This window comes from Symsagittifera roscoffensis, chromosome 8 (genome assembly GCF_963678635.1).
Source record: "Symsagittifera roscoffensis chromosome 8, txSymRosc1.1, whole genome shotgun sequence".
NCBI classification, from domain to species: domain Eukaryota; kingdom Metazoa; phylum Xenacoelomorpha; order Acoela; family Convolutidae; genus Symsagittifera; species Symsagittifera roscoffensis.
Genome location: NC_087069.1, coordinates 46363715 through 46386532, shown reverse-complemented (window position 1 = coordinate 46386532; position 22818 = coordinate 46363715). Strand labels below are relative to the sequence as shown.

Sequence of the window (22818 nt, the reverse complement as noted above, 5' to 3'; positions counted from 1 at the left end):
TACGCTACGCTATTTTCATCAAGACCATGTAAACATCTTCATACAATCAAAACCAATCGTCGAGTTTTCTGACAACAAACCTCAAAAAGACCACAACTTCACCTGAACAGACCAAAATATAAACGGATTTAAATTTTTATGTTTGACTAATCAATTTATTGGTTTAACTCTTAAAAAGGTGACGTAGAAGTAAAAGGTTAAGGCTTAGGAATCTTTTTTGTGGCCCAAAATCACCGAAGAGTTAAATAAGCTAATACGTTTGAAATTAATTTTCAGATTTCCTTCGTATTTGTTTATTTCATTCAATCATAATCAAGCATTATGATCCAGTTTTCATAATATCATAACAATGAATTTGGGGCCGTATAAGAGAAAAGACCCGGGTTAGATAGTATATTGGTTGAATGAATGTTCTCTTCACACATTGTAGATTTTACGCCAACTGTTAGCAAATGAAGAAAATGACAGGAAAAACACATCATACAAAACTTTTAACTCAGTTTAACTACAAACAAAAAAGGTCAACAAAAACAGACATTCTATTAAGCTAAGCAGGATGATAAATTATTCAACTCAACTCTGAACCAAATCACTAGTTCATTGCAACACATTTACTTTGACACATCGCAATGCATTAATCTAACTACTCTCACTTCGGCCAGAGGTCAAACAATATCTTCGGGTCAAATCGAGGTCAGGAAGCGAAGCAAAATTTTCAGAGTAAACAAAAATAAACAATTTTGTTTTAATTCTCAATCATCGCTTCGAACTTTTCTGCATGTTTCTCTGTTCGTCTAGCCATCTGTCTATGTTTAGTAATTTAACTTTCTTAGCTAGTGGTTGTTTTTCAGAATAGAAAGTAAGTCCATCTTGAGAATATCGCTCTCCTGAAGACCATTTTTCGTTTAAGAATTTGGCATACTCAGCTAAATTATTCTGACCATTTTGTGAAATTGATGATGTTGATTTGTTTTTAAGGTTGGCATTTGAAGTTGCGTTGCGATTCATACGCGACATATCAATCTGGAAACAAAATTTTCAAGTATTCATAATTCTTCCGACGCCCCCAATCATAAACATTAGCCGATCTATATTAAACGATCGGCTCGCAAAAGAATTAGTTGCTCTGAGCTAGCTATTCAAGCAATGAAACTTTTAATAAATTACATTATTAATAACTTCTAACAACCACTAAGTAATTCTATCTATTCTAGTCTTTTTTTGAATGTAAATGTTGGTATATGCAGGGGCGGATCTAGGATTTTCTCGAGGGGGGCGGATTTTCAAAAAAAATTTGAAAATTTTGACCTTTTTTTTAGGTCGACCAAATTGATTTTTCGTGCTCTCCCAAAGCACTGTTTTGCCCCTATTTTGGCTAAATTTTCTGCGTTTTTTTGGCGCGCGCTACCCCTCAAAGTTAGTATACATTGGCGCCAAAGGCGCCTTTAGAAAAATTTTAGGGTCGGTCGGGGATTTCGGTCAAAAAAGGATTTCTGAAAAAGTATCAAAGGGGGGACCCTTAGGGTCGGCAGGGGGTCGAATCCCTGAGGGGGGGGGGGGGGAGCGTCCGCCCCCCCCCCGCCCTTCCCTAAATCCGCCCCTAGGTATATGGCCATTAGCTTAGAGGGCTATTATTGTTCAGATCAAAATAGCTGTCGCAGTTACCGACTAAAATAAAAGATTACAAGGACAATCAAATCGCCTACGTTCTTTTTAACCCAAAAAAAATCATTTGACAAATTTGAACTTGGTTGAAAACTGAACCATTTAGCGGGAATCACAAGTTTCAGATAGCCTGGAAAAAATACTATTCTGGATTCACAAAGCTATAGAAACACCCAGTCTGAGCTCTGAAGTCACAAAGCACTCAGTCTGAACGAAATTTTCAAACCGAATCACACATCAAATCAAAATAACTGATTCATAGGAATCAATTGAACAATCTCTCCCTTCCCCATTCTCGCGTGGGGGAGAGAGAGAAATATAGCTCAATAGGTACTTGAGACATGTTTATAACCACTTGAAAATATGGAACAACAAAATTTACAATATCAAAGCTCAAAATTTACATTTTGAGTGAAAAAAGAATGAATCAAACTGAGGCACATAAATCGAAACTGTGCAGCGGAAAACAGTTTTTAGTTTTTGATATTGAGATAAAATTTTTTAAATTTCGATTTTTTTCTTTTTCGATTTTTTTTTTCGTATTCAAATTTAAAAAAATTCAGTCGGTCAATTGATTGCGTGCTATGAACACATTTACAATCTTCTTGTCTTCTTGCGTTTGCTGACGTCTTTTTGTAACGGGGGGGGGGCTTAATTGATCTGATTCATAGTTTTGAATATAGCAATTTTGACAAGCTTCAAGGAACTCCAGCATACCGCAAAAAATAACTGAATATATTTTGGAGCATTTTTCAACTTTCTTATTTCGAACAACAACCTGCATTCCGTAAAAACTCTTTGATTTTCAAGAATATTTATAGCTGAAACATAGTCAAGACAGTTGGAATAGAGTCAATGAACGCTAGTAAACAGAAAAAAATATTGACTTCATAATTGAAAAAACTCTAAGTAAAAATAGATGGCATTAAAGCAAGTTGACTATGTAGATCAATTTATGACTGACACTGAAACAATTGAGAAAAACCGCATCAAAAAGTAATTTTTTTAAATTCATTGAGAAATCTGAAAATTGAATTCCACTTTCGAAACTTGAAGTCGATCGCGTTTTTCAGGACTTTGACTTTAGCTTTTCGATAGTTGAGTTTGCCTTCGTTTTAACAAAGGAAATGAACTGTGCTTAAAAAATCATAAGTCAAGCCGCGAAAAAGTAAATGAGCCTGAACAAATTTCACAACTTTTGCTGAAAAAAAACAATATACAGAAGCGTCTACTCATCAAGATATACAGAAGCGTTTAAACTACGTTCATTAGCTCTTAAAAGAAAACTGGGTCAATAAATATATTTATGTTCCGCTATGAAGTCTCAAAACTGAGATCACATATATAACTGAATCTTAAATATTTTTGATTCGAAAACGTAAATTGCTTTCTATAACTATAATTTACAATATCTTGTGCAAAAATCAAAAGTTGAAGAGTGAAAAATCTAATTTAGGCACCACCAATTTTGAAGATTTTTTGAATATTCACTGGCACTTAATAAAAACAGAAGTAAACAACTTACCAATATACGTGAAGAAAATTCCTATGATAAATCAAGAGCATTTGTTATTTTCTGATATCTGCCTTAACAATATATACATTGGATTCAGGACTATTAAAAACACAGCCAACAGACAGTTGGAAACGTGCCAATGAACACACGGAACCCAAAAAAACTCATTTTTTGAAGAAAAAAATTGCGACGTTCGAATTTCGAAAAAAGCGGGTCTTACACCTCTTTGATTTTGAAGAACAATTAATGGGTTATTCTTTTTCGATAATCCCAACTTTATAAAACTGGATCAATTGATTAAATTTAGATTGCACTGACAAATCTTGAAACTAAAACCCACTTTCGAAACTAGAGGTCGTTCTTAAATTTTCGAGCTTTTTTCCTATTTGGCAATCGGACAGCGTCCTTATACAAAAGAATTTGCATTGATATTAAAAAATCAAAAATTGTAACGCAAAAAAGCAAATTAGCTCTGAATTCTTTAAGCAAAAAACATAGCCAACAGACAGTTGGAAAAGAGCCAATGAATGCAAAGAGAAAAATAGACTTGAAAAAAATAGATAGCCTTAAATAAATTTGAACTTCAAGAACAATTTATGATTGCTATTTTTCGATAGAATTATCCAAAATAGAGAAAACTGGATCAATGGAAAAAATTTTTCATTGCGCGGGAAAATCTGAAAATTAAAATATCCACTTTCGAAACTAGAAGTTGATCAAGTTTTCGTGCTATTTATTTTTTTACAGTTCGATAGTGGGATTTGTCTTCTTTTTAACAAAGAAAATGAACTGAACTTGATAAAAATCGGTAAAAATCAAAACGCGCAAAATCAACCTTGAACCTGAACAAATTTTAAATTTTGCTGAAAAAAATCAAAACCTCTATAAACTTCTTCACTACGTCAATTGACACATAATAGGCATCAAAAAATTGTGGATAAAATACCGAAAACTTAATCGCGATAACAATACGCGAAAAACCTACAAGGTGCGAAATAGTTGAAAACGATCGTTTTGCTCAAAACTTAGCAAATGCAGCCGTGAGTTCAATTTAAAATCATATTTCACAAAATCAGTCATGCTGGCAAGCTAATTGCCGGAAACGTATTGAACCCAGGATACAAAAGAAGTCAACATTCATGAATTTCTCAACTGAACTGGTTGAATAAATGTCTGCAAGCAGAAAATTGAGTTAACAAGTTCTTTAACTATTTTTCTCAAAGATAAAACCACTGTAGTGCAATCAGACCTTGAAAAGAACATATTCTACTAATTCCAATTTTCCCGTTTAAAAATATCATATCTACATATCTAGTTTCCAGTCATTCACACATCAGGGATATCTCAAATAATTAATCTGCGTGAAACTCTGTCTGCATATCGGACATCGTCTTCCGTTAGATGAGGCACCAGTCAATAGATTAGCACAATTGGTACAAGCACACACGTGACCACATGGTACGAAGAAGGTCTCTCGTCTCGCTTCCAGACATATAACACAGGGCTGGTCTGGGTCATCTGATCCAGGGTCTGGGTCAACTCCGGCTATCTGAAACATAAAAGAGCTACTAAGAAAAATCTAAAATTCTGTTACTGGATGTTTTGCCGACGCTTTATTGGTAAATCACCCATTAGATAATAGCTCACGTCCGCTACTTTGCTCTAGTATTCCAAAAGACTACTGCCTCCTCTTCGGGTGAATCAAGGCATTTTGCGATGTTGAGCGTTTAAAAAAGTTTCGGAAAAAATGCATCGGAACGTATGACGGTGGATTCTGTTTGCCATATTGTTCTTCAGATAACACCGAATTTGAGATTTTAATTATTCGTCGCCCTAACATTGACTTCGTAACCTATTAAAAAACTTGAAGCCTTCACAAAAGGCCAACCGATTTCTGTTCAATATATGCTCTAACCTTTGCAAGTGGCAAATACTGGATAAATAAAAATAACTAAAACATTTGATTGAAAACGAATTTATTGATTACATATAGTTTTAAAATCGATAAAAAATAAAGCCCTTCTGCTGCTAATTTATCAATGCAGATGTCATAAAAACAATTCTAACTCTATTTACGGGAAACAAATACTTATCTAAGATTTCAAAAATGTAAAACAAACAACATATGGCAGCCTCTGCTTTCCTAAACAATCGACACACTTTCAAATTCACCAATAAAAAAAAATTCAGTAAATGAAAAAGTTCCACGCTTAAAATGCTTTTAAAAACATTATGCATATTTTTGCTTTTGTTAATTGAAGAAGTTTTGAGCTACCCACCAGCAACGTGTAGAACCAACGTGAGTAAAAAACTTTTCGAAACAAACATTCCATACAATTTAGGACACAAAGCGATCATCAAACTTTTCTCCACCCCGTGCAAACTTTTGCGACAAATCGACCTTAAATAACACTGATTTTGTTTTGAAAAAAAAAACATAGCAAACAGACAGTTGAAAAGGGGCAGTCAACAGTGGCGAAGTACAACAGTGCCGAAAATGAAAACTTTGTTCAACAGTGCCGAAAATTTGAACAAATTTCAACATATTAAGTTCGGCAATCAAAAATTAAACAGCGATCGTTTACAATCTTAAGTAAAACGTAAAGATTTTGAGCGAGAAAATTTACAGCTCAGTTAGCAACAGAAGAAAACAATTTTTGAACAGACATCAGTTGCATCGAAAAAAAATGATTTCGTAAAAATTTTTGAGTCCCCCCTGAAACTACAACGAACAACACTTTCAACTATATTACAAAACTGCTTAATGCAAAAATCCGTGATGTGACAACTCAGCCGACGAAATTAAACAGACAAACCGAAGTCCAACAATTCAATTTTTACTGGAAAAAATTTCAATGTCATAAATACTGAAATAGATTCAATTACTATTTTTCAGGAGGAAGTTGAGTCTATTGACTGGGATGAACTCGACCAAAAACTGATCTCTTCTCTCGGTTCTCCTGAAAACAAAACAAATGGAACAACCGAGGCGCCTGATTACTCTTGTGATGTGGATACTATCAATGATTTTATCGAGTTGTATGAATCATGCATTGACGGGTTTACTTCACGCAGCGCACATGAAGGCAGGGTGGTCAATTGACCTCATAATGAAATTAACCTCAAAAACCATAAGAGAGACAGAGGGGTGCGGGCATGACATCTTAGATAAAAGCATTTTCAGCTAAATTTTTGTTTTGGGCAATTTTGATTCTGCTCAAAAGACGTTTTTTGACCAATCGAGACCAAAATTTTTTTTATTATTAAATTGATATATAAAAAACCTATAGCCAAGTGATGTTTTGAATACAGTAGTCAAATAATTTTCAGATATAGCAAAACAAATTTTCTATATAAAATCACGAGTATTTGTTTTCGCCTGCTACTCTCCTTAAAAAATATATGCATATTATATTATGCAAACTTAAAATTATTTGTTCATACTTGTTTAAGGTTGGGAGCCTTCCGAACCTTCGGAAGAACTGGACAAATACAACAATTACACCAACTTCAAAATAGGATTCCTAGGTCAAAAAATGGCACTTGTACGAATTCGATGCTTGTCTCATCTAAACGCAATCAACAAACGAAAAGTAACTCTTGCAACTGCTAAGCAAATTGTAGTTGCCGACAACTTTGACAATGAACGGATGAGCAATCTAAGTAGCGAAATGATCAACATTTACGATTTCTCCATCAGCAATATGACAGTTAACGGAAAAGAGTACAAAAACTTACGCCAAGAGCCTGATTTGTTTCAACTTAATAACAAAGGCGACGATGAAGAGCTATGGAAAGCAGCTTGGTATTTATTTAGAAATGAGCAAGCTCCCAAAATTCGCGATAAGTACATCGAATATAAAGAGCTTTCTAACAAATGGGCTAAAAAGGGATCAATTATCTTGAAACTCACTTAAAATTATGACTTAGGAAAAGTTTTCTTATTTTTTTTGTTTTCGAAGCCTTCAAAAAATAAGAATAAATTCAAAGCATTTAAAAAATACCATCAACGAAAATTTCGATACCCTCTATTGGAATTTCTTCCCCTTGTTTAAAAAATTATCTATATTTATTCGAACAAAATCTCTCAGAACTCTTTCTAAGAGATCTAAAATTTAATTGGTCCCTTTTCAGAGCGGATACAAAAACGCACCTTATTCATGGACCGAAACTTTCGAAGTGGAACTTCCGGAGTATGAACAAATAATCACCAAAATAGTTCACGACTTCAAACCGTTCTACGAGAAACTTCACGCCTATGTCAGACACAAACTGACAAAAAAATATCCTTATATGGAAGGTACCTGTGTGACATTTTTGAAGCGTTTAATGAGTTTTCATCTCAAAACAAAAAAAAATTGCAAACCAATAATAATAATAATAAATTGTTTTCGGGGAGTTCCATTAAGGGTAGCTGATTAAAAAATGTACAAATCACGCCGATAATTTTACAGCTTGGGACAGCACCATGAGACCTACAGGTACATTCGCACGTGACTCATAATGCAAACGATATTTCAAAGCTTTTGGAGGGTTTCTGGAAAAACGATATATTCTACATGCAATTAAATACGGATGCGGATATAATCAATCAAATGGTATGAAAGTACGACTATTTGACAATGGTTTTTCTTATGGTCTTATGGATATATATCTCAATATACTTCAACTGCACCTAATTTGAAAAGTATTTTTAAATTTGCAAAAGCGCACACCCTTTTTTAGGCCACGACAAGATACCGTCGCATTTGATTCGGAACCTCTGGGGTCAAAACTGGGACCACTTAATGGACGATGTTCAACCTTATCCTGGTTTCCGAGTTGACCTTAACCCCAAATTGAAGGAAAAGTTTGGGACTAATTTTACAAAGATGGTTCGTTTAGCTGATAAGTACTATCAGTCTATTGGATTCCCGGAATTGCCCAAATCGTTCTTTGAGAAGTCGATTTTCGTCGAAAGCGATGCTGTTAACAGAAAGGTATTGAAAAATTTGAAGATAAATTTAAAAATTTTGGGCTTGAAATGTTTTCCTCTTCTTACAACAACACACTTTCTCAGTGAAAAAAAAATCGAGTTGAAATTTTTGCAATTCAGAAATATTCGTTAATTTCCCTCGTAGATAAGTCTTAATTTGATATTGACTAAATGTTGATAAACTTAATATCAGATAATTTCTAAGCAGTCAATTTACAGCAATCTACAATTTTTCTCATTATTTCGATTTACAAGGGTGTACGGTAGTTGGAAACCAGGGTTGGTTGAAAAACGTTTTACACAAGTTTTTCACTCAAAAACCTCAATTCAGTATCTGTTCAAATTTGAGAAGCGAGATTCAAAAAGCAAGTTTCCGACTTAAATACTAAAAAATTTGCAATTATTTCTTTTCAATTGTTTTCAGCCCACAAAAATCGACCATTTTTTTATTAGTTCGGTTATATAAATAGTCGGGGATACCAGAAAAAAATCAAATTAATTCTTTTCAATTGTTTTCAGCCCACAAAAATCGACCATTTTTTCATTAGTTGTTATAAAAATAGTCTAGGATTACCAGAAAATCTCCTACTAATTCTTTTCAATTGTTTTCAGCCCACAAAAATCTACCATTTTTTCATTAGTTCTGTTATAAAAACAGTCGGGGATACTAGAAAATCTCCAGCTATTTCGGGTCTTATGCGTTAAACGGCCCAAAAATCAAAATTGAAGCAAAATGAAAACTAAAACTGAAACTGATCCTGATTGGCTAATATTAGCCAATCAAATTCGAGCAACTAGGTCAGCCATTTCGATTGATACTGAGATTAATCCTGATTGGCTCGTATAATATGTAATAACTGAAGTAATTGTATGTTGATTACGTGTTTTCAATTTGAAATAAAATTTCTGGCTATTTTCCTAATTTTGGGCCGTTTAATGCATAAGACCCGCTATTTCTTTTCAATTATTTGTAGCCGGACTGCCACGGGACAGCGCACGCACTGCATGTTCCGAGGAGTGACGTGAGGGTAGAGATGTGTGGGAAAGTGGACAGCGACAGTCTCTTCACCATTCACCACGAAATGGGCCACATCCACTACTATATGCAGTACGCCAACCAAACTAACATATTCTACCAGGGTTAGTCAACACTTCTAGTAGTTCTAGGCTCTTTTTCCTCCCCCCCCCCCCCCCCCCCCACCTCACTCAAACATGAATTTTATCGTCTAACGAGTGGTTTTAAAAGGTTAATTATGAAGACCAAATATGTTTGTTATGGCCTAATCAGTCTGCATGTCAATTTTCATGACAATCGGACAAAGTGAACGGTAACTTCAAATATAAAAATTTGCAGGTGGGGGGGAAGGAAAAAGAGCCTAGTTCTATCAGTTAGAAATAGTTAGTAATAATAATAGTTAGTTCTATCACGTAGTTTAAATATTAATCACAAAATAAGGCATCACAAAAACATAGCAGCATGGTCTATCAGTTAAAAAAGAAAGAAAAAAATTATTTCTCATTGTTAGTAATAGTTAGTAGTAATAATAGTTAGTTCTATCAGTTAGTAGTAGTTAGTAATAATAATAATTAGTTCTATTACGTAGTTAATTAAAAGTCACAAAATAATTCAAAAAAAAAACGAGCAGCAGGGTTGTCGTGTAAGCAGTATGCTACTCTTCTAACATTAATTGATATCATTCATATGCATAAAAAACACCACCCAAACAGAACAAAAAAGAGCTTCAAGCACTTGACTTCAGGGGCCATTCGACCCTACTATCTACAGTACGCCAACTAATTCAACCCATTTTACCAGGTTTAATTGTTTCGTGATACTTTTTCAGTTATTTACTAAATACCACTTACTTATTTAACGATTGAAGAAAACTCTGAAGAAACAATCAGAGGGTAACAGAATTGCCGCAGAAGCAGCAAAAAATTCTTCTATCTCAACACCATTTGCAATCATTGAATGAAAAAACACTATCCGAATAGACTAAAAAATTAACTTCAAGCATTTGTCTTCAGGTGCGAGTCCAGCGTTCCACGAAGCAGTGGGTGACACTATTGCTCTTCTGGCTACAACTGGACTAGACCATCTGATCAACATTGGACTGCTGGACACTCCCAAATCAGAAGAAGACAGGGCTGTTCTTAAACCCATTTTCTTATTTAGATAACCTTAATATTTTCAAAACCCATTTTATTGACCATGAAGCTGTTTAAACGAAAGCAATATTCATCTATAATACTAAGCCATTTTTTGTTTTCAAACCCAAGAATCTAGGCTCTAAACCGAATAGAAAACTACTTCATACAAAGAAGCTTGTTTTTTACTTACACAAAAATGTTATTTTTACAATTTCTAACGAGAACTGACTCCAAAATTTTCCAGGCAAATTTAAACAAAAGTCGGCAAAACTAAAATGTAGATTCTAACTGTCGCTTTATTTTTAAAAACAAATGAAAATAAAACATTTCAAAAACAGCCTGGTCCGACTACAGAGAGAAAATGATGATCAACCAATTGATGCTCTCAGCCCTGGACAAAATCCCACTTGTACTATTTTCTTTCATAATCGATAAGTGGACCTTCGATTTCTACAGAGATGAAATAAAGCACGAAGAGCTGAACAAACATTGGTGGGATTTAGTTCACGAGTACCAAGGTCAGAAATAGATGTATTTTCATTTAAAAAAATGTCTTTTTCCGCAAAACTTTTCCAAATTTCAACTTCATTAGTGCAAGTCAGTACAAGTCATTAGTTGTATATAATTTTGTGTAAAAAAAGCGTTAGAAATTTTTTGAGTTTCTATGAACAGCAGCTCTCCAAAAATGATGAATGATAAAGAAAAGTATTTTATGAATATATTTCTAGGTCTCACAACTCCAGATTTCGAGACTAGAGGCGAGGAGTACTTCGACATAGGGGCCAAATACCACGTGGCACACCTCAGATACCTCTACACAAGGTACAGTTAATTCAACAGTTATAAATAAATATATTCAATTATCAATTGGTGATTTTGAAAAATTGCCCAGCGTGTTTTTGAAACAGAACAAATCCGCTTAGAAAAATACAAAAATAAAATAGGAAAAAAGAACTGTTAAAAAGAGACAGTTGGAAAAGCGTAAACGAACTCAAAATTTACTCAAAATAACGATCGAGACGAATATTGCATCTCCTGTTTTTCAATTGTCACAGTACAAGCTACTTCAATTTCAAATTTTAATCATTGGCACTTTCTCAATACATTTAACGCAAAATGACAAAAACTGGATCAAAAGTTTTGTTTTTATTCGCTGGGAATCCTCAAGTAAAAATCACATCCACTCTGAAACTTACGTGAAGCTCAATTTTTTAAACCATATTTGGTTTTTTTATGAACAGCGTAATTTGAGCTTCGCTTAGAAAATAAACTTCAAAAGCGTGATTCAAATGAGCCCAGAAACTCATCAATTAACATTATTTCACAACTTTCACCCACATCTATAAATTAACCCTATTTTCTCGATTATCATAATCAAAAAAGGTTCTTTTATGAAAATTTATCGTTTTTTTTTAAGTGAAAACTCGAAACAAACACGAGGCAGATTTAAAAACTGAAGAGGGCTAACATTTCAATTGGATCAAGACTCCAAATTCTCTACTTGTATAATTATCTTTGTTCCAGGTACCAAATAGCGAGAGTGCATCAGTTCCAGTTCCTGGACTCTATCTGCAGACATGTGGACCAGACAGGAAGAGACATGAAGAAGTGCAACATAGATGGAAAACCAGAATCAACAAAGGGTGACTGGCTTAGTTTTGCTAGGTTGCAATTTTCCACCCCAATTTATTTAAAGGAATTTGTAGCTTATCAAAAACTTTTGAAATTGTAGACGCCAAAATTATAAATCTGACTGACTTCAAAATTTTTCGTAATTCCCATTTTTTAACACAAGTAATTTCACTGTTTATATTTCCACCTCTATATTTTCACCCTTCCGTCACTTTACTAAGAGCAAATTGTTAGCATTTGTACAATTTGTTTGTACCTGACTGACTTCTCAAAAAAAAATAAAAGATTTCAATCTCTAACAATAGCCGGTTGCTGTGCCAGCAGCGCGCGCAGAATGTTCCGACTACATTCTCAGATTTTTTTTGTTTTCTTCAAATTAGTGTCTTTTTTGTACTATATGAATGTGCAAAATTTTAGCAAATTAGTCAAAAATGACTCCAATTGTCTTCAAAAAGCCAAAAAACATGAAAAATTTCTTCATAACATTTCAAATAAGTTTTTTTTTTTCAATTATTTGCACTAAAAAATTCAAATATATTTGACGGTTTTTTTTCCAGAGAAGCGCCGAATAAAGCTTCCAAAATTAATTTTTTTAAGTAAAGTCAAGTTTTTTTTTTAGTCTAAGTTGCTAAGTTTCAGTTATAATGAACGTTACTCGATCGCAAAATAGACGAAAAATCAAAAATTTCAAATCGGTTTTTCTCGACACTGGGAACTTTTTGGAATATTTTAAATGTCGCTGGAATGATGAATCACGACTGAAAGTTTTTTTTATATGATATATCACTCAACCCAGTCTAATGCTTATTTGTGATATCTGATTTGGAGTGAAAAAAGGTGAAAAAAAGAACTAAAACACACCCGAATAAGTTCTTCCCCATTTTTAATGGTCGGAACAATAAAAAGACGTTTTACTTTCTTTTATTATACCTTCATCGTTAGGATCGTCAAATATCAAAAATTTCGCAAATATAGATTATGGCGAGAAAATTGTTTGATTGAACCTGCTTAGCTGTTATCGAAACAAAAGAGCCGTAACCAGACTTGGAAAAAAATCGTGGTTCCATCTGTTATGTTTAGCTTTCCGAGACATGCTCAAAAAAGGACAGTCAGTTCACTGGAAGCAACAATTGAGTGAACTAACCGGTGATCATGTCAATTCCAAACTGGCTCTACAATATTACGCCCCACTCGAAAGATGGCTAGACAACTATTTAGAAGAGCATGATGTTAAAGTTGGTTGGGATAAAGATGGTGATTGATTTGATAATTACTTAAAATGAATGTTGGTTACTATACTGAATTAACAATTGCAGCTTGAAAACAGAACAGCATATCTCGTAAATACAGACTACTACTTTTTGCTAGTTGGAAAAAGTTGTAGAAAGAAAGGAAAAAATCCAAGTAAAAACAATGAATTAGCACTAGAGCGTTCTATAGCGAATTCGAACTCTGTTGCGTTCGGATTGGTCGAAAATTCTACTTACTTGATCTACTTTCTGATTTCGAAGAAAAAAGAGAAGGCCCCAAGGCTCTAAGAATTTCTAGAGCAGTTTATGATCGACAACTTTTTGATAAAATTATACCAATTTCAGAAAATTGGATCAATAGGTATATATTTTTTTATTTCACTGGGGAATCTGAAATGAAATTTCTCTTTTCGAAAAAATAAATCGATCAAATTTACACGTTTACTATTCGAAAGTGGATTTTGACTTCCTCATAACAACAAAGCAATGAACTGACCTCAAAAATATCAAGTCACACCGAGAAAAAGTAAATTTCAGCCTGAACACACTTTAAAACTTTTCCTAAACTAAGAAATTACCAAGAAGACTAAAAAAGACACTTAAAAAGACGTTGAAAAAAGCGCCAAAATTAAATTAGAAAAGGGTAATTTACATCAGAAATGGCGTAAAAATTGCATAACAACAATGACAATCTGTTGTTGTTGCAAACCAAAATCGATTTTCGGCTTGCTGGCCAACCACATAATCTCCCAAATCGTGGCTATTAGTATAGAAATGAAAGTGTCTGCGATTCGCAGAGGATCTCTGAACAGCTATCAGGCCTGTCTGAGCATAGTCCGTTGACATTCCAGACTGAGCTCTTTTGCTGAGCGAAGCTCTTTTTTGCGACTCAAGTTCGTTTTTGCGTCTAGAACTACATGTGGTACCACTATTGCAGCCTAAATTGGGCAGGCTGTGGTGGATCTGACGCTAGAGGTTATCACACTGTTATTACCATGTTAGGTGATCGATTAGACGATCTCAAAGTGAACGCCTTAGAAGTTTGCTAAGTGCCTCTAATTTTGTGCCTATCGATATGCTAACTGCCTCCACTATGCTATTTTTGTAACATATTAGATGCAAAAATATGATTGATATAAATGTATCTCCTAGCGAGCTGGCGATGGGTGCGCTTGGGGTTTTGCTCCGATAACCGCCAGACGTTCTCAAAACATTTAGTGTCACTGGACTGACCTACACAACAAATTTCGGGAGGACAGCATTAAAATTTTCAGCTCAATTGATTGTATTGAACAATGATAAACACAATCTTGTCGAACTTTACAAGCGAATATACTTCTGCCGGACAAAACTTAATTCTAATCACGCCCGATAGGGAAACATTTGCTTGAATTCAAATTATCTAACTCACACCTACCATCTTTACTATCATTGAAACACAATTTCAAATCTTTAAAAACATATTTTGAAAAATTTTGATTTCTGCACATTTCTATTTTGCAAACACAGACAGTTGGAAAAGAGTCAATGAACGCAAGCAAACAAAAAACTATCTTTTTTAAAAAAAAACTCAACTTTCGCATTTAGAAAAAAACATAGATGGCCCTAAGGCTCTTTGAATTTCTAGAACAACTTAAGATTGACACTTCTTGATAAACTAACCTAATTTGAGAAAAACGGATTGATAGGTAAACTTTAATATCGCTGAAAAATCTTATAATTAAAATCCTTTTTAGAAATTAGAAGTCGACCATGTTTTTCGTGACCTAACACTTTTGCTGTTCGATAGAGTAGTTTGCCCTCCTTTTAACAAAGACAGATAAATCATTAACAAATTGCTAGTGACAGCATTTTAAACCCATTCGCATGATTATTTGTTGTACTTAATTTTGAGAAGAAATCTTAAAACATAGCCAACTGACAGTAGGAAAAGAGAAAGGCACGCAAAGAAACAGAAAAAAAGAAATTGTTTTTTTTTGAAAAACTTCAATATTCGAAATTACAAGAAAAAATAGATCGCCTTAAAGCTCTTTGAGTTTCACGATCAATTTATGACTGGTGCTTTTTTTGATAAAATTAACCAAATTCGCGAAAACTGGATCAATAGGTAAAATTTTCATTTCGCTGGGAAATCTGATATTTGAATTTAAAATTAACCCAATTCGAGAAAACTGGATCAATAGGTATAATTTTTATTTTGTTAAATCTGATAATTGAATTACATTTTCGAAATTAGAAGTCGATTACGGTTTTCCCGATCTTTTCAATTTTATTGTTCGAGAGCGGTTTGCCTTCCTTGTAACAATGGGAATGAACTGAACTTAAAAAGAAATCAAAAGTCAAACCACGGAAAATTGAACTTGAGCGAGAACAAATTTTAAGACTTTTTCCTGAAAAAACAGAAAAAAATTACAAGAAAAATAAAAGATTACTCACTACGTTCATTACCGTTAATTATAGCTGACAGACAGTTGGAAAAGAGTCGATGAACGCAAGAAATAAAAAATAAATTTTTTGAGAACAATCAATTTTTGACTTTCAACACAGAGGCGAAGCTGTGCTTCGCAAACACTTGCGACAACACAGCCAAAAAGCAGCTCTGTCAAGTATAATAAACAAAGTAGAGAACAGCCTCGAATTAGCAAAAACCTAGCAATTTGAGTCTTATTACATCACGCACTAACCACTCAGCCACGGATGCTAAAATCCCCAAAAAATAGTGACAAATATCGCAGCTACATATGGCAATAAATTGCCAATACCATTCAGCAAAAATAGCATCAAAAACAAAAAGACACAAATTGGCATGTAATAAATTAGAAAGCATAAAACCAAATTATGTATAAACTATACAAAAAAATTGCGAGATAATTGAGTTTGAAACTTCTGAAATCGAGCTATTTATCATTGTACTGATGACTCATTTGTTTCGGTTCATTTGATGAATTGCAAATGCATCAACTGTGTTAATTTTGTACTAATCAAAAGTTAAAGCACCTACCGATTCAAAACTGCCACCAAAAGTAGCATTTTTTTGCGACTAAGGTTGGAAAAAAAGGAAGTTCATACTAATACACTTTGCTTCGCAAGTGAAAAAGAAAGAAACATATGGAAATGAAGCTCCTTGAAAACCTTCAAAAAAAATTTTGAAAACTTTCAAACACTTTTTTTGATAAAATAAAATCAATTCGAGAAAACTGCATCAGTATGTTTTTTTTAATCTGCTAGAAAAGCCGAAATTTAAAATCTTATTTTGAAAATAGAAATCGGCCACTTTTTCGGAGTCTTTAATATTTTGCTGTTCGATAATGGAGTTTTCCTTCATTCTAAAAAAGACTGAACTGGAAAGATATCAATGGTACAAAGCAAAAAAAATTAAAGACTTACTGAAAAAAAAATGATAGCATCACAACCAATATACGAGACTTCACTACGTTCATCGACTTTATTGAAAAACTAAAACATTTTCCTCATTTTCAATGGTTAAAAGAACAATGTTCGAATAATTCAATATTTCAAGTTTGTGTTTCTCTAAGAAACTATCTCGACTTCTATTTACAACAAACTTCGCATGCTCATTTTTGAAGCTATTTTTTCGTTTCAACAGAATGTCGATATTCTTACGCAGTTTGTATTCCCTCATTATCCTTATCTTTGAATTCATAAATTGCCTTGAGAACCAACAAACAATTTCACGACGGAAATACGCGCTAAAAGATAAGAACCAAATGAGATAGATCAACATATACTGTACTGCAGGTACAAGACTGCTTCTATTTCTATTTTTAAAACAACGCCGTTTGACCCCAACCAAATGAATGTTTCCTGTAATAGTTTCAACAATGTCGAAGCTAAAATGTTAAAGTAAGTATCGTTCTTCTTAGATCAAATCACAATTCACTTCAACGAAAGACTTTCACCTCGTCTAAAAACAGGCTCGTTTCTAAATTTAATCTGTTTCGAGATTTCACAAACTATCTCAGGCAAGTTTTCTCAATAAATTCCATTTATAAAGCAAACATTTTCCAATCTATCAGTGGCATTCGTCGTTTAACTTAAAACCTTGTTTTGAATTATCGATGTAGAAAAATGAAAGTCTACTAACTTGTGCCATAGCTATCTCGCCATCTGGAAATCCCTTCAAAACTATAATATAAATAACTAAAAATATATTTCGACTTCGGATTTTTTAAACTATTCATCTTATAATATATTTTTAGCATGACAGCATTTTCAAAAAAATCAATGTGCTTGCTCCTCTTCCTGGGTCTGATTCTTCTAATATCAATCGGAACTGCCGAAGCCTACAATCATGCTTATTACATGCAGTGCTGTAAAGGGTGTAAAGGGCTTCCTCTTCCTCGAGCACGGGCCCTGTGCTACGCTGCGTGTATGGCTAAAGCTTCGCCCATGAAGCGATGAGAGAACAAGAACAGTGAAAAAAGAAACAAAAGATGGACAAAAACACGACTTTCATTAAATAGATTGTAACTTATAGAACAAAGGACATCATATAATCAAAACATCATAGTACAGATTTAATGAAAACTGATTTAATTTTGTTTGTACCGCTCATTGAAACAAAAAACAAGTAAAGAGTTGGCAAAAGATAATTTTTGTTGATGCATAGTTTTCTTCTTTAAAAAAATGTCTTGTAAAGATGTGCCATTCACCAGAATTATATCGCAAAATTGGCGTGTTACGGGAAAAAATGGTGCATTTTATTGAATTGTGTCAGTATTTGTGCATAACCTTCTGGGAGACCAAAAATGAAACATTAAGCAAGCTAAAAAAAGACAAATGACGTTTTAGGCATGCTAAGTAAAGAAAAAAAAGTCTATCACCGTCGATCACACTGAAGGATTCAAGTTAAGCAACAGGCAACCACTTTTCAAGCTCAAAACAGGCAAAAAATTCAAGTTTTGATTTGATAACTCTTGCTAGTCACAAGTGCAATTACAGTTTATATAACCTTTCACTAATTCATATGCTTACATAAACTTTAACTAATTCACGTGTTTTATTCAAAACACAAAAAAAAACAGCAAATGATCGAAAAATCTTTCAGCAGGCGATTGTAGAATTTTTCGGATAGAAAAAAGCTCAGAAAACAAAGTGAAATTTCATCACACAGAGATTCGAATCACCAACCTATAGATCACAACTGTGTACTTTATCAAAAAGCTTTTCAACCACGTCGATAGCTCTAACCGGTGGCCAGTCAATGAACAGAATGGCCAAAGTGTTAATGCATCGACTGTGTTAACTTTTTACTAGCGTTAAACGCACCTCCGGTGCTTCGAAATTTTTCGACACCTCATGAAAAACCGCATATATTGGAAACAATATCTGCAAACTTTTAGTGTACTCTGACTGCACCCAATTACAGGGTTGGTAATTTCGAACTTTTAAATTATTTTTAAATTCCCATTTAAAAGCGTCATCTCGAAAAGTTAATGGGCCTCTGCAGAAATTTGGAGGCCAGATTTGCAACCACTGAGAGTCCCTGAGAGCACCCTATTTAAAACTTTGTGAACTTTTTTAAACCTAAGTTTCCCAAAAAAAAAAAAAAAAAAAAAACGTTTCAAACTTTCTGAACTTCTTGGTAGATAAGTTCTTTGAGAAATTTTGAAAAAAAATCAGAAAACGTCACACCTCGGAAACTAAAAGTATTTGAGCAGTCGCATGTGACAAGATTTGCAACTTTTTAGAGTACCCTGACAGCACCGAACTATAGCGTTGGGAATTTCAAATTTAGAAAAATAATTAATTTGAAATTTCTGAAAATTTCGAAAAAATCACAAAAAACGTCACATCTCAAAAACTACAAAGAATTGAGCAGCCATATTTGGAGGCAAGATTCGCAATCCTTGAGAGTACTATGAAAGGACCTAACTACAGGGCTGCGAATTTCAAATTTTTAAAAAAAATTATAATAATTTAAGTTTTCCGAAAATTTTTTGAAAAAATCATAAAAAACGTCATATCTCAAAAACTACAAAGAATGAGCACTCATACTTGGAGGCAAAAATAGCAATCTTTGACAGTAGTTTGACAGGACCCAACTACAGGGCTGGGAATTCGATTTTGCGGGAAAAAGTTTTCTGAAAATTTTTTTGAAAAAATCACAAAAAACTTCATATCTCGAAAACTACAACGATTTGAAGTCATATTTGGAGGCAAGATTTGTAACTCCTTAGAGTACTCTGACAGCAACAAACTACAAGGTTGGGAATTTCAAATTTTGAGATATTTCATTAAAATTTTCTGAAAATTTTTGAAAAAATCACAAAAAACATCATATCTCGAAAACTACAAGGATTTGAGCAGTGATATTTGGAGGCAAGATTCGCAATCCCTGATAGTCCTCTGACAGGACCTAACTACAGGCTTGGGAATTTCAGATTTTTAAAAAATAATAATTTAAGTTTTCTGAAAATTTTTGAAAAAATCACAAAAAACGTCATATCTCGAAAACTACAAGGATTTGAACAGTCATTTATGGAGGCAGGGTTTGTAATCCCTTAGAGTACTCTGACAGTACCCAACTACAGGGTTGGGAACTTCAAGTTTTGTAAATTATTTTATTTGAAATTTCTGAAAATTTTTGAAAAAATCTCAAAAATTGTCTTATCTCGTTAACTAAAATGATTCGGGCATTCGAAATTGGAGGCCAAATTCGCAACCCCTAATTCGATATTGGGCTGCTTAATTTAAACTCGGTAAAATAACCACTAAAATCTAATTGGAAAATCGAAAAAAAATTCGTAACCATTGCAATATACGATATAACTTAAACATGCAAAAATGATACGTTGAAAAAGCTTAAACATGGCGAGATAGTGAAGCCCGCATTTAAATATATAATAGATAATAATTTAAGCTTTCTGAAAATTTTTGAAAAATCACAAAAAACGTCATATCTCGAAAACTACAGGGGTTTGAACAGTCATTTATGGAGGCAGGGTTTGTAATCCCTTAGAGTACTCTGACAGTACCCAACTACAGGGTTGGGAACTTCAAATTTTGAGATATTTCATTAAAATTTTCTGAAAATTTTTGAAAAAATCACAAAAAACATCATATCTCGAAAACTACAAGGATTTGAGCAGTGATATTTGGAGGCAAGATTCGCAATCCCTGATAGTACTCTGACAGGACCTAACTACAGGCGTGGAAATTTCAGATTTTTAGAAAAAATCATAATAATTTAAGTTTTGAAAATTTTTGAAAAAATCACAAAAAACGTCATATCTCGAAAACTACAAAAAATTGAGCAGTCATATTTACAAACCAGGTTCGCAATCTTTGAGAGTACTCTCACAGGACCTAACTACAGGGTTGGGAATTTCAGATTTTTGAAATATCATAATAATTTAAGTTCTCTGAAAATTTTTGAAAAAATCACAAAAAACATCATATCTCGAAAACTACAAGGATTTGAGCAGTGATAATTGGAGGCAAGATTCGCAATCCCTGATAGTACTCTGACAGGACCTAACTACAGGCGTGGAAATTTCAGATTTTTAAAAAAATCATAATAATTTAAGTTTTGAAAATTTTTGAAAAAATCACAAAAAACGTCATATCTCGAAAACTACAAAAAATTGAGCAGTCATATTTACAAACCAGGTTCGCAATCTTTGAGAGTACTCTCACAGGACCTAACTACAGGGTTGGGAATTTCAGATTTTTGAAATATCATATTAATTTAAGTTCTCTGAAAATTTTTGAAAAAATCACAAAAAACATCATATCTCGAAAACTACAAGGATTTGAGCAGTGATATTTGGAGGCAAGATTCGCAATCCCTGATAGTACTCTGACAGGACCTAACTACAGGCTTGGGAATTTCAGATTTTTAAAAAATAATAATTTAAGTTTTCTGAAAATTTTTGAAAAAATCACAAAAAACGTCATATCTCGAAAACTACAAGGATTTGAACAGTCATTTATGGAGGCAGGGTTTGTAATCCCTTAGAGTACTCTGACAGTACCCAACTACAGGGTTGGGAACTTCAAGTTTTGTAAATTATTATATTTTAAATTTCTGAAAATTTTTGAAAAAATCTCAAAAAATTGTCTTATCTCGTTAACTAAAATGATTCGGGCATTGGAAATTGGAGGCCAAATTCGCAACCCCTAATTCGATATTGGGCTGCTTAATTTAAACTCGGTAAAATAACCACTAAAATCTAATTGGAAAATCGAAAAAAAATTCGTAACCATTGCAATATACGATATAACTTAAACATGCAAAAATGATACGTTGAAAAAGCTTAAACATGGCGAGATAGTGAAGCCCGCATTTAAATATATAATAGATAATAATTTAAGCTTTCTGAAAATTTTTGAAAAATCACAAAAAACGTCATATCTCGAAAACTACAAGGATTTGAACAGTCATTTATGGAGGCAGGGTTTGTAATCCCTTAGAGTACTCGGACAGTACCCAACTACAAGGTTGGGAACTTCAAATTTTGAGATATTTCATTAAAATTTTCTGAAAATTTTTGAAAAAATCACAAAAAACGTCATATCTCGAAAACTACAAAAAATTGAGCAGTCATATTTACAAACCAGGTTCGCAATCTTTGAGAGTACTCTCACAGGACCAAACTACCGGGTTGGGAATTTCAGATTTTTGAAATATCATAATAATTTAAGTTCTCTGAAAATTTTTGAAAAAATCACAAAAAACATCATATCTCGAAAACTACAAGGATTTGAGCAGTGATATTTGGAGGCAAGATTCGCAATCCCTGATAGTACTCTGACAGGACCTAACTACAGGCTTGGGAATTTCAGATTTTTAAAAAATAATAATTTAAGTTTTCTGAAAATTTTTGAAAAAATCACAAAAAACGTCATATCTCGAAAACTACAAGGACTTGAACAGTCATTTATGGAGGCAGGGTTTGTAATCCCTTAGAGTACTCTGACAGTACCCAACTACAGGGTTGGGAACTTCAAGTTTTGTAAATTATTATATTTGAAATTTCTGAAAATTTTTGAAAAAATCTCAAAAATTGTCTCATCTCGTTAACTAAAATGATTCGGGCATTGGAAATTGGAGGCCAAATTCGCAACCCCTAATTCGATATTGGGCTGCTTAATTTAAACTCGGTAAAATAACCACTAAAATCTAATTGGAAAATCGAAAAAAATTTCGTAACATTGCAATATACGATATAACTTAAACATGCAAAAATGATACGTTGAAAAAGCTTAAACATGGCGAGATAGTGAAGCCCGCATTTAAATATATAATAGATAATAATTTAAGCTTTCTGAAAATTTTTGAAAAATCACAAAAAACGTCATATCTCGAAAACTACAAGGATTTGAACAGTCATTTATGGAGGCAGGGTTTGTAATCCCTTAGAGTACTCTGACAGTACCCAACTACAAGGTTGGGAACTTCAAATTTTGAGATATTTCATTAAAATTTTCTGAAAATTTTTGAAAAAATCACAAAAAACATCATATCTCGAAAACTACAAGGATTTGAGCAGTGATATTTGGAGGCAAGATTCGCAATCCCTGATAGTACTCTGACAGGACCTAACTACAGGCGTGGAAATTTCAGATTTTTAAAAAATCATAATAATTTAAGTTTTGAAAATTTT

At 33.4% G+C, this 22818-nt stretch overlaps 3 protein-coding genes across 6 annotated transcripts in view; 1 reads left to right on the top strand and 2 right to left on the bottom strand.

The window, feature by feature from the left end:
* The window catches only part of LOC134853315 (vacuolar-sorting protein SNF8-like), a 340685-nt gene that overhangs the window by 88028 nt on the left and 229839 nt on the right, over positions 1 to 22818 (bottom strand). The window lies entirely within an intron of this gene.
* LOC134853314 (pseudouridylate synthase RPUSD4, mitochondrial-like) overlaps positions 1 to 22818 on the bottom strand; it is a 315381-nt gene that overhangs the window by 62724 nt on the left and 229839 nt on the right. Inside the window, exon 8 of one of the 3 annotated variants that reach the window (XM_063869286.1) lies at positions 4444 to 4730. The exons of the other annotated variants lie outside the window; for them this stretch is intronic. Coding sequence (XP_063725356.1) covers positions 4515 to 4730 — 216 coding nt within the window. The 3' untranslated portion in view covers positions 4444 to 4514. Of the gene's footprint in view, positions 1 to 4443; positions 4731 to 22818 lie in introns of those variants that run through there. 3 annotated transcript variants of the gene reach the window in all.
* LOC134853196 (angiotensin-converting enzyme-like) lies at positions 6718 to 13201 on the top strand. Its single transcript, XM_063869154.1, has 10 exons — positions 6718 to 6891; positions 7316 to 7481; positions 7907 to 8160; positions 9131 to 9296; positions 10185 to 10306; positions 10552 to 10567; positions 10646 to 10825; positions 11036 to 11129; positions 11832 to 11950; positions 13020 to 13201. Exons 1-10 carry the CDS (start codon positions 6718 to 6720, stop codon positions 13199 to 13201), a joined length of 1473 nt encoding a protein of 490 aa, XP_063725224.1.

Coding starts and splice junctions, on each gene's coding strand:
- LOC134853196 (XM_063869154.1), top strand. CDS start 6,718: ATGGCACTTGTACGAATTCGATGCTTGTCTCATCTAAACGCAATCAAC. Junction 9,297..10,184: donor AACTAACATATTCTACCAGG/GTTAGTCAACAC, acceptor ATTTGTCTTCAG/GTGCGAGTCCAGCGTTCCAC. Junction 11,951..13,019: donor AAAACCAGAATCAACAAAGG/GTGACTGGCTTA, acceptor TGTTATGTTTAG/CTTTCCGAGACATGCTCAAA.